The sequence below is a fragment of the Physcomitrium patens genome, chromosome 20, assembly GCF_059467195.1.
Source record: "Physcomitrium patens ecotype Gransden chromosome 20, ASM5946719v1, whole genome shotgun sequence".
NCBI classification, from domain to species: domain Eukaryota; kingdom Viridiplantae; phylum Streptophyta; class Bryopsida; order Funariales; family Funariaceae; genus Physcomitrium; species Physcomitrium patens.
This window is the reverse complement of record NC_143429.1, coordinates 2,694,141-2,706,334: the sequence shown is the minus strand read 5'-3', so window position 1 is coordinate 2,706,334 and position 12,194 is coordinate 2,694,141. Positions and strand designations below refer to the sequence as shown.

General features: G+C 43.1%; 2 protein-coding genes and 1 long non-coding RNA gene across 4 annotated transcripts; 1 reads left to right on the top strand and 2 right to left on the bottom strand.

The window, feature by feature from the left end:
• Positions 1 to 2,257, bottom strand: LOC141044635 (uncharacterized). The gene is made up of 3 exons (XR_012216268.2): positions 2,013 to 2,257; positions 1,107 to 1,326; positions 1 to 578 (listed from the first exon to the last, which is right to left on the bottom strand). It is a non-coding gene; the product is annotated as an uncharacterized LOC141044635 (long non-coding RNA).
• A 1,245-nt stretch (positions 2,258 to 3,502) lies between these two features.
• Positions 3,503 to 4,835, top strand: LOC112273009 (uncharacterized). Its single transcript, XM_090245201.1, has 2 exons — positions 3,503 to 3,615; positions 3,875 to 4,835. The coding sequence occupies exon 2, from the start codon at positions 3,982 to 3,984 to the stop codon at positions 4,609 to 4,611; it is 630 nt and encodes a 209-aa protein (XP_090101327.1). The 5' UTR covers positions 3,503 to 3,615; positions 3,875 to 3,981; the 3' UTR covers positions 4,612 to 4,835.
• Positions 4,836 to 9,200: 4,365 nt separating this feature from the next.
• Positions 9,201 to 11,813, bottom strand: LOC112273418 (ATP synthase subunit d, mitochondrial). 2 transcript variants are annotated; one of them, XM_024502175.3, is made up of 5 exons: positions 11,582 to 11,813; positions 10,221 to 10,302; positions 10,016 to 10,086; positions 9,700 to 9,786; positions 9,201 to 9,548 (listed from the first exon to the last, which is right to left on the bottom strand). In XM_024502175.3, exons 1-5 carry the CDS (start codon positions 11,750 to 11,752, stop codon positions 9,447 to 9,449), a joined length of 513 nt encoding a protein of 170 aa, XP_024357943.1. In that variant the 5' UTR covers positions 11,753 to 11,813; the 3' UTR covers positions 9,201 to 9,446. The 2 variants fall into 2 exon arrangements, with proteins under 2 accessions (XP_024357943.1, XP_090101328.1); XM_090245202.1 differs by lacking the exon at positions 11,582 to 11,813 and adding an exon at positions 10,564 to 11,111.
• Positions 11,814 to 12,194: the final 381 nt, after the last annotated feature.

Genomic DNA, 12,194 nt, shown 5'->3' with positions numbered 1-12,194 from the left:
ACATTATCATTAACAAAAGGATCACAAGTGGTGACATACAACTCAACTTTGTTCCATCTACAGAATAAAAGGCAGATTTTTTCACTAAACTCCTGGGCCAATCTTTTCACAAATTCAGACGAAGGTTACAATTGCCAGACTATCATGAAATTATCCATTCAATCGAAATTGAAGACTCCAACCACCAGCCCTTTTCAAAATTTCCAACATAATCCAGTGAGCTGCATACATCCTTAGAGAAAATAACAACCCACTGATCAACATATTTTCCTTGACTACAGAACCAGTTCTCTTGGTCCAATAAAAATTCTTTCACAATCTACATACTCTACCGAGAATTCGCTGTAACTTGTAAACGTCGTCCGAACACTCTAGATTTATAACCAGCCGCGGTATGATTACGGCATCCAATGTTCCCTCGATACTGAACGCAAATCAAGAGCGCTTCTCTCGATCTCCTACAATGCATTCTGTAGAAGTTCTTCGAAAATCAAACCATAGATCTTCTTCTCAACTTCAACCTTCAAGTTTTATTCCCGAATCAATTTACCTACATCCTCACTGAATTCTGCAGCCTCCTGAAAATCGAAATTACAGTCCAGTAAACAGGGACTTACGTGAATGTCCCACGCGGAGTCAACCTCAGAAAATGTAGCAAAATTAGAACCACAACCACATGACACCACTTCTGTATGCACTTCTCGGCATCGAAAACAGGAAGATACACCAGCTTTTCCTCAGAACCTTGATAAAAAAATCAACGATGCAGGACACAAAAGACGCTCCTTGACAGTTATCGTAACCACTATAACCTTTTTCACAATCAAGAACAGCAGAATAGAAATAATCAAAAATTCAAAAATCTCCACAATTCTGTCCACTATTTATCGTCGCTAGGATTTTCTTAGTTTTAAGTTTATAGTTTCAGAGTAAAAGGGCGTGTTGGCGTAGAAATCTCATAGATAACTGGATACATTCATTTAACCTAGGATTAACCTTGTTACTGTATATAAAGAAGTGCTCCTATTCAAGACTACATATCTGAATATAATCTCATTTTTGTATTCCCACTTTTTCTCCATATTCTACAAAAGCCGGGTTGGTACCTGAGATATTTTCATAGGCGGAGAGCATGGGAATCGTAGCATCTTGTGGTGTTGAACTTCACCACCCCCTCCTTCGAGAAGATCGCCAACTTCTTCTGCAATAAAATGGTATTGAAAACTGCTCCTAAATTGGAATCAAAGTTGTAAGCACGATTATCTCAAGCTGGTGAAGAAGATTCACAACAGCCTTCAACAAAAAGTCTACCTCATGCCTTTTTTACTGCAAAAAAAAGCTCTTTTACCAATCTGTGTACAACTAAGGCATTCTTAAAGGTTTTTTTAAAGCAACTTTGCATTGATCATTCATATAATCTAATAAGTGAGTTGCAACTATTTTCAGTCAATTCTTACACCATTGAATTGTAACTGCTATGAGTCTATGAACAATTATATAGGCTTTGGTGGGTATTCAAAATTGTGAACATAATGCATTGAATATTATGCTTTGAACTGATGAACTAAAAATATATTTTCTTTACTCTATTAGAGCTAATCAATAGATGAGATATGTAGAATAGACAAAGATGAAGCTTTTGAAGGATTTTGCACGGATTGTAATGAGAAAGAGTGCCAGAGAGTATGAGATTAAACTTAAAGTACAATAACATAATTTGTAACTCTATTATATTAAGGTATTTATAAAAAGATGTACATGGAGATAAATTTTGCTGGACAATAATTACATAATTCAGTCAGTTTATAAGTTGTAATTTGTAAAAAGATCAAAATTATTTACAGGAGCAGAATTTTCTATTGACAAGAGATGCTACCAACATGGTGATTTTCTCTGAATGGTTTTCCTCAAGGGACTTGACCATCATCATCATCCTCTTCTTTTGATCTTCTTCTTCTACCAATTGATGATGAAATATCAAAATAGGGTGTTTGTTTTAGCGTGAAAGAAACCTTGGAGAATAGCTCTTTACACCAAGGCATTCTGATGATAAAGAGTACTCATGGACACTAAAATTTAAAATTTAAAACATTAACAGTCTAGGTGCAAGGCACAGAGAAAATGAAGGATTAGTAATTGGTGGAGATGTAAGGGAGAAAATGGAAAATATATGTTGAACCCATGTCATTAAAAATGCATGGGTTCATGTCCTCTTTATAATAAATTTTTTGTAACAAACACTTGATTTTTTGCATATTTTCTGTGATATTGGCATGGGTTCAGCTAGTTATTTCATAAAATCTTTAATAGTTATATAAATTACATCATTTTTAATTACATATTTTGACTCATCATATTAATATTTGTAAAAACATCGAAGCTAGATTTTAGTCATTTATATATAATATTATTCAATTATTAGATCAAGATGAATGACAAGAAGTCTAAATAAATAAATAAAATTATTAATACATCACACGAAATAGATTTTGAGATATATTATAATTATTATTATTATTTCACTTTTTTAAACACCCAACAAAAAGCAAAAAGAAATGATTTACAAGATAAATCATTTTATCATTTGCACTCTTTAGGTATAGTGGAAGAATAATTTTTTAATGTCAATATTTTTTATTAATAAATTAAAGAAAATTTAATATATATATATATATATATATATACATACATATGCACACATTAGAAATTATTAAATCAACTCACCCTTTTAATAAATTAACCCATCGCGTGGCAATTGGCGTGGCCATCATACGTTTCATTTTTTACAAGTGTGTTGTCCTGCTGTAAACCTTCAAAAACTGCTACTGAATACTAGATGAGCGCTTTGGTAGGACTTGAAAGAAAATCATTTTCATTGATTAAACACGCGCAAAGATCACGCTAGTCACATGATGGGTTGATTTAGCAAAAGGGTGGGTCGATTTAACAATTCCCTGTTTATTTACTTATGTATTTATATATATATATATATATATATATATACACTAGAAATTTAAAGCCATCATGTTATGAGCATTTGTAAATGTACCAAAGATGAATTGAACCGTTCTCAGCACGTGCACAATCAGCATGGGGCCGGGATGTGAGCGGCCCGACCCGGCTGGGTCAGCAGGGGAACTGCGATTAGAAGAGGACGACGACGGCGATGATGACGGCGCTGACACAGCTGCACCTAGGATTGCTTCTCCATCGGACGAGCCGTTGTGCCCCCCGCTCCGTGGATCGGTCACAGCCTCTTTTAATCTACCGCCCTGCTTACTCTCACGCACGCGTTTCCTCTGGCCCTGCTACCATGCCCATTCGGTCCACACTTCATCGCATCGCCAGAATATGCCGTTGCGAGTGTGTTTATTTCGCCTCGCGCACTTGCACCATCAGAAGCACCTGCACCAACACCGAGTTGGTTTTGCACTTATCCACTAGCTGCCCCAGTGCGTATAAAAGTATGCCCAATGCGTCCTGATACTCCACATGACTGCATTCGTAATCTCGTGTTGCCTTCTACAAGAAACGCGCATCGCTCTATGCGGAGTGAGAAACCTGGTGGGCTGGTGGTGGCACCTGGTAGTCGATATCGAGATTGAGAATCCTCAGGTCTGCCGTCTACTGTTGATCAGTACGCATAGAAACTATTAGTCATCCGTAGGTTTACAAGTTCCATTTTGTTTATATTTGACTTACTTATATAGTTTTAGGTCTGATCATTATGTTTTAAAGATATGTTTATGTAAGTTTCGTCATATAACGTACAATTTCTTTTGCGATTTACCGTTTTGAGTTTCGTCTTGCACGTCTCTGCGAATGCGTTTTGCCATAGATATTGCTAATCGCACGCTCGGCCATGCAATTGCAGTCTTTGACAGTTGCATCAATATCGTAGTATAAAAGAAAATCTGCACGGGTTGTAGGCTGCGGAGCGGTGCCTATCGACTTTGGCGCATCGGGACGTAGATTTGAAACATGACAACTCTATTGAGCGCTACGCCATTTGTGCAATCCATTGGTTTGAGAAGTTGGGCTTTGGTTGGCGAGCTTCGAGGGCTCCAAGGTCAGAAGAGGCTACGAGTTTCCAGCGTTCAGAGCTCTGTTTCAGCGACTTCCGTGGGACATGGAGCTGATGACAGTGACATCGCTGATAGCCAAAACGTTCTTCAATGTTTAAGAAGCCCTCTCCTGAATATCTCTCCCGCAGCCTGGATTGCTACGTTTCGTGAGGTTCACGACGAAGCCCACCGGACCGCTGCAGCTCCAACATATAATAAAGTCAATCTCCCATCAAAGTACGAGACGACTGAACTGCATCGAGGGAACCGCCGCCGTTCGGAGAAGACTGTCATTTTCACAGCAGAGAAAGCCAAGCGATTGAGGAAGGAGAATCGCGCCACGCAAACATTCCACGACCAGTGGTACCACTCCGCCATAGCTAGCAGGCTCGCGACCCCCGAACAGGAATGCCTTCAATTTCTATTCCATAGGTTTGTATATACATTTACTAGGGCTCCGTCAGTTAGAAGATCGACGGGCCGACGACATTCACAGTATGATACACATATTTTAAGCACACCATGCATCAATCGCTCCCGCAATTAGAAGTTGCTAGAAATATTTTTTCGAGCAGGCAGAAAATCTGATGCTCTCAAAATTAGCAACTCGTTGGGAGTCATATCAAGACTTCGGTAATCAGAAACAGAAGTTGTAATTTGTACTGGATCAATTGTGGAAAATGCAGTACCTACGGATCGAAGTTCGTTGGGTCTCTGCACCTTGTAAAACAGTGTCGTCAGACACATTCGCAATATATTCTTATTACAACATCTATGCCTCTTTCTCATGTTTTTGTTCTCGGCACATGGCACATGGCACATGTGACACGGCGATTAAAGACTTTCATGTCTGTTTAACCTATCCTAACAAAACTGTGTTGGCGTTCTGTGAATGATGCGGAACTTGCATTAGGCAGTTGTTACCAGGTAAAGCAAGAAAAGTGCACTTCGAAAGAAAACTGACTACAATAGTAATCGGATCCGCAGACTCAACGGACGGAACGTGTTGGCAGCAGCCACAATCATCATTCACAGTATATGCCGCAGTCGAAAAGTGCGAAAGCGATCACCGCACAGATATTTCTCGTGGCTTCCTCGACCAGTGACTGAAGCCAGTGTTGTAGCTTGCGACCTTTCCCTCGTCAGAACGCGGAGCGTTAAAATAAAAAGAGAATGAAAAGCAAAAAGCAGGCCAGTCCATTGTCACGTCCTGCCGCTCCATTTCTTGCCGCCTCTGGAGCGGCGTCCTCCAATGGCAGAGATGCGGGGGAAAAGACCGATCAGCCATGAGCGCATTCTATTGCTTTTGTACATCGCTGCTGGATTCATTCCCCGATCATAGAGTGCGGAAAGATCGGGAGACTAGCCCGACATCCGCAATAAATCTCCCCCGAAAAACCACGCCGTGAATTCATTCTCTCGTGACAAATGGTGCGATTGGATCATGGATGGATCCAACCGAGCTTTCATGGCAGACGCGATGTGCAGGGCCTTGTTTCTATCCCTTAAAACATGTGTCAACCACCTCATCGTGTTCGGAGGTGGCAAGGAATGAATGAATGACGTTGGTGGATGGATGGGTGAAACTAAGCGGTGGCATTTTTCGTTCAGATTGTAACATTCCAGTTTCCTGGAAGATGGACCAATTTATTGACACTTTCATGAATTCTAGAATTGGAGTGCACCATTTCTCCACATTACAGCCGTACTACAAACATTTTTATATCTTTACAGTTCACAAATTCTCTGAAATTTTCAAAAGGTTTTACCTCTATGCATTGTGTATTGATTGCACCATCATTGGGCCATTTGTGTTTACTTGGAAAACTTTATTCCACTTCTTCCCTTTTTTACCACCTACTTTTTAATAACCTCGCAATTAGGAAATTTTATGACAAGCATCTCCTAAACAAAACAATAATAGAAAGAATACCCATGTGTCAAGATAATTATTTGGTAAAAATCTGCTTTAACAACCATGTTCAATTAGTGTATTAACTAGGTCTTTGCCTAGAATATAAAATAATGAATATTCTTAATTTATTATAAAATAAATGTTTTACTACTTATTTTATATAAACATAAATATATTTATATTTACATTATTAAAAAAAATAAAGTATTTTTAAAATATTTATTTAGAAATAAATAATTTTAATTCTTTACCACTCATAAAATACATAAATAATCATTTTTAAACTATGTAAATGTAAATCAAAAGAAAACATAATATCAATATAAAAAAATTATAAATATAATATAAAATGAGATTATAATACCAACATAAAATAAATAATAAAAAAAAATGTTTCTCCATCAGCTCCACATTAATGTATTCCATTTTTAAATATGTTCAAATTGATACGATAATTTCTTGTTCTTCAAACATGATAATAATCTGTTTTTTTAAAAATACCAATAAAGGTGAGAGTAAAAAATATTAAAATATAAAAACATACACTCCCTCTCTAAATTTTTTATCCTCTTCATTTTAACATTCTTTTTCAGAAATTGACCAGCTTTTCTTACTCCACATCACAAGCAATCAAAAGTGTGTTTCAATCCATTACTTCATGAACCCAACATTCATAATTCCAGAAATTCCCAAATATTGGTCGTACTCTTTGTACTCCGGCGGGCCAAAATGCGATTCCCTTCTTCAAGTAGGATCAAGAATTAGGGTTTCGTCGCTAGCTCCACACCGCAATTTCCTTCCACGATGGGTGCGATCGGTGCGAGGTGGTCCGATGCAAGCGTCCATCCCCGATTCACCGCGCAAATCCCGAAATTGACGAAGCATGAAGTGGAAGACTCGGACTGGGGGAGTACGACAGTGGGAGATGCCAGGGATATATTTTTAGAACCTTTTCGCAAATAGGGGAGCCAACGTAACATATGCAGCGCGTCCATGTGTACATTAATCTCAGTGACAGCATCCCAATCATCTTGCTGGTTGCTACCCTTGCGCAATGGCCAGGTCTATCCAGCTTGAGTCTGCCCATACTCACATATCGTGTGCTCTGCTGTCCTACTCGCTGCGATTTTGATGCAATCCTTCCAGAGTTCCAAGGGCTTAAAAGACAGATCTGCATCAGTAATGGCAGAAAAATATCCGCCATTTCGTATTGTTTTCGTTTCACCATTGCTTCCTCAACGCATTGGCTGCCGGCCGAGTGTATCTGTGTGCCAAAATAATGTCGACTTTAAAGCTTGCGGCGCCGTTTGCAGGATCGAAGCCGTTGAACGATCCTCCATCGGTTCATAAGTTCGAGGGTCACAGAAGGCAAAGGCAGTGCGAGTTTTGTGGCAGTTGAACGCAGGTGTCGAAGGTCCAACAAGTGGAAGTGAGAGCGACGGTAGCCAGGAGGCCGTCAAGATCCTTCAGGCTTATTGGAATCCTTTGCTCAACCTTCCTCGCAAAGATCTGATAGCTGCCATTGCCGAAAAGGACAAAACTTACAACGCTGTGCCCGCCGTCCCTGACTCGAGAGAGCGTCGTCCGAAAGGCCGGCAGGTGGTTTTCACTGCAAAGAAAGCTCGACTTCTAAGGTAGGGCAATCGCGACACTCAAACATTTCAAGACAAATAGTACCATTCCGCCATCGCTAGCAAATTAGCCACACCAGACTAATGTAATTGGTGGTTATCAATCACAGCTAGTTAGCCAGTATACACATTAGTTAGCAAACCAGCAATCTCGTAAACGTTGCAAAATTTGTCGACATTCACGGAATAGCCAGCTCATAGAGAACTCAGAACAGACACAGGGTTTTGCTGCTCTGAACATGGGTTCATTCAGATGCGATCTCGGCATATCCTTTCCAAGCCTACAGTGTACAGCTCCATTTCCTAGCGATGGTGCGCAATATACCAAACGCCTTTCAACCTGGTTAGTTTCAAATGGTGCCCAACCATGTTACAATATGATGTAAAAGCAGTCTGCCCACACCGCACCCTGTCTGTAGATTGTAAAAAAAAGAAAAACCTCACTTCCATTCATTGCAGCGAACGTTACAACATGTTGTGTCCGCATTTTAGGCAATCATTGCCAGAGTCTTTCTTCTCGTCCGCGCACCTACTCTTGATCTCCTCTTCATCGCCGAGCTCTATACTGAAGTCTCACATAGATCATTTTTCAATCACTACCAGCGGAATCTTGCTCTTGGGGTCCCCTGAAGCATAACCCATCAGCTTCAAACAGGTGACGTGAACACGACACGTTCTGCAAACCCGCGTTGAGCCTTCTCAAACCCTCGTGTCCTTCGGTCTCCTGCCACGCTTCGTGGTGAGCTTCACGTTGTGGAACCTGCTTTCGTCCATATGTTAAGGGTAACCGGGCAAACATCTCCTCTCCAAACAACTGCGTTGCCCCACAGAAGACCACTGAGTCAACCTCGCCAATGCTGTGACAAAGTTGATCAATCCATTTCTTCCTCCACTTTCCTCGTCTAAGCCGAAGGTAATTCAACACCTAATTAACTTCCCCCTCGACACGGACGTTCCTGAAGCGCAGATTGACTCCCCGTGCTTTCACACCCAACGCGATACATTCCCGTCGTCTTCGATTATCGGCACAGCGACCACAGCGTCCCTTCTGGACATCTGCCAAGTGCTCTCGGCTACACCGTCATGCCAAGCGTAAACCCACAGTCCCCAACTACTATTTCTGCTCCTTTCCTTCTGCTCACCTCTTACTAGTGCATGTGTGCAGCATTGCATTGCAAGAAGCCGGCCAGCTGCTGCCTAAATCCGTCTCATTTCCATCCCAACACCACATGCAACCACTAAGTACCGTCCAGCCAATCCCATGAGCGCTAGGTCAACCAAGTCAATTGAGATCCGCAGCCACCACCTCAACAAAATCGCCAGGCTGTTCCTGCTTTTGACTAAGCTCCCGGAACCACACGGCAGTTTTTCACGAAAAATACATTTCAAGCTCTCACATACTCTTCATCACAGATAATGCTCTTCATTACAGTTGACCCCCCCGCTACTTTATATAATCCGCTGCAGCAAAAAAAAAAAAAAAAGAAAAAAAAAAAAGTGTTGAGCATAAGAGGTTATTCATTATCACAGGTTATTCATTATCAGAGCTTAGTCATCATCACAACAACAAACCGCACTAGATAGCTGGAGTCGGTTCCCAAAAACTTGATTAATTATTCGGGGGTCGTTCCTTTTCCAAGATTAATTATCGGGAGGAAATCCGTATTTCGCGAAAGCCCATCGTAGTTGAATCTGCAACTTCAATATTGCCGCATTATAACAGCATTTCAGCACTCGGCGACTACACCGTTGCAACTCCTCTCAAACAAACAAAAGCTCTAATCCCACATCTTATTGTCCTACCAAACCAACCGCAGCTGCCCGCACTTTATCCAACTAGTATCCCCACAGGTTGTTCCTGATCTCATCATCGATCTTCTCCTTGGCTCCTGGATTCTTCGCGAAGTAATCGTCCACTGTCATTGTTCTCAGAGCAGCCTGCACACATTCCAACACCAACTTCAACACGTCACTACACCACGCCGCTGTACCTTCCTGCACTGCATACGCACACATTTCAGCTCCGGCGCAACCCCAAAAAGCCCCGCCACTCAATCCAACCACGCTGCGTCCGTCGCAATGTCGTTACCTTGTTTTCTTGCACCTTCGCGATCTCCTTCTCCAGAGCAACGATTTTCTTCTTCGAGTCTTCCTCCTGCTCCGCAGCCTTCGCCATCTGCTCGTGAACAAACACACCCAACCACGTACTTCACTTCACTGCCTCTCCGCAGGATGTCCACCATGACCACAACTTACTGCCCACGCAACTCACCCACCCCGACTCCTCCTCATGTTCGCACGCGTACAACATGCCGCCACCATCTGACACCTCTACACATCGCTACTACCCCACACATCCTTTGCTTCTGCACAACCCGCGTTGCCTCAGTACCGCGATTGCTTACCAATGCTTGGTGCTTGGCTTGATAGTCTGCGGTGTACTCATCCTTGTACTCCGGCACCTCCTTCTCCAGTGCTGCAACGCCACACCAATTCAACACAAAGCTCCAACTCCGACCTTCTCAACCACGACACCACATCCAGCAACAACCACCACTCTAACCCTGTCAAAACTCCAACCACGCACACGACCACATTCTACAAACTCACATCTCACGGAGTCCTGGAAGATGTTCACGATTGAAGGACCCAGCTTCTGCTTGTAAAACTCCCAGTTGATGTTCGTAGGTTTCTGTGAATCCCCACGTCACCCACAAGGTCAGCATCCGAACCTCCATCCATCTCAGACGTCCCAACATCCCAACCACAAAAGCGGCAGGGACGCAACCCTACTGCATCTCTCCTCAACCCAGTGCATTGCTTTCCGCTCCGCACGTACCATCCACAATCAGTCACAACCACCCACCCACACTTCCTTAACCACATCTTCTTATCACAAGTTACTGAACCGGCCATTAACACTTCCCAACACTTTCAGTTTCGATGGCAGAACCTGGTGAGAGTCTTTCCGCGGTTTCACAACCATCAATTCTCACCACAAGTGCCATTCCGCTGCACCGGTTTCTAACATACGCACCGTCAGCTTCTCTTCCGACCATAACATTGCCCACGTGGGGAGTCACCCTCCACGAACCCTACATTCGCTCTATCAATCCAATCCTGCATTTACAATTTTGATAGAACGTCTTCTTCAAAACACTCACATTTCATTTCAATTCATTTCGCTTCACTCCAGTTCACATCATTTTGTTCTTGCTCCCAAACTATTCCCCTGATTCATTACCCCCATCAAGCTTGTTCTCCGGAACTCATCCAACATGCGGGACCCCCTATCATAGCTGCACGCGTGTCCATCAAGTGGCCACCGCCAGGGTGATGACCTCCGTCGACGACAGGAATTGCGAACACTCGACCCTACGACACAAACGCACCGAACCCGACACCTCGTCGGCTTCCAATGGCACATGTGTACGCGTCCAGACCCATCCGGAACGGCCGCGACAACGCAATCCCACCACGGAGTTCAGAGCCGGGCCTGGACCCTAAACCTGTGGCTAACAAGCCTCCGCCAAAATGCACAAAACGCCCCAACGTCTACCTTCACGTGACTACAGAAAAACCCTCAAATCTGAATCTCCAAGATCACCACCAACAGAACCATACAACCCTACGATCATCTCAGCGCAGCTTCTCCGCCACCTCTCCACAACCACCGCCCGACCACATCACACTCGCAAACACCAAAATCAGCTCCCATCCAAACCCTAACCTCACGAGACAACCCTCACTCGGATTCGCCCACTGCACCACAGTCCACGGCCGAACCCGTCGCCAAAAACAGATCGACAGGATGAATCCCAAAAATGAAGGAGGGAAAAACAGAGGGCATCCTTCACATCCTCCACAATTCTCCCAAATCACAACACCAAATGCCATCACGAGGCCCGAGTGCACACGACGAGGACGCCGAACCCCTGAATCAATCACCCAAACAAAGGACGTCAACTCACGATGTTGAACTTGTCGTTGATGGTGGCAGCGACGTCGTCGTAGGCGCGACGAAGCGCAGCGAGCTCGCGCTTACCGGAGTCGGAGACCACCACTCTCTGCAGATAATCCCAGTCGATGGCCTTGGCCTTCTGCACGGCCTTGCCAGCCTCCTGCACTGCCTTGCCGCTCATGGTGGGTGGCCTTGGGGGGCGATGAGCGTCAGGTAAAGCGGAATGGAAACCCTAATGCTGCTGCTGGATCTGCAATCGCGAGGATGCTTGAAGGGCATGAAAAGGCGACTCACACAAACACTCTCTCAGTCCCTCTCTCTGGAGTTGCGTGCGTGCTGATCTTCCTTCGTTGGCTCTCTGTCTCTCCCTCCCTCTGTGTGAGTGGGCTTGAGGTGGATGAATGAGAGAATGAATGTATTTGTGGATGAATATTCGTTCCCTGAGGGGCACGGATGAATGCCTCTTGGGGTTGGACGAATTCGTGCCTGCGAGGAGATGATGGGCATAGCAATAAATATTATCCAAAAAAAAACTTATCGATTTTTTTTTTTTCTTTTTTTTTTTTTTTTACCTATGATAGATTTTGTACATAGTGTAAAATATGCCATCTTGATAAAATGAA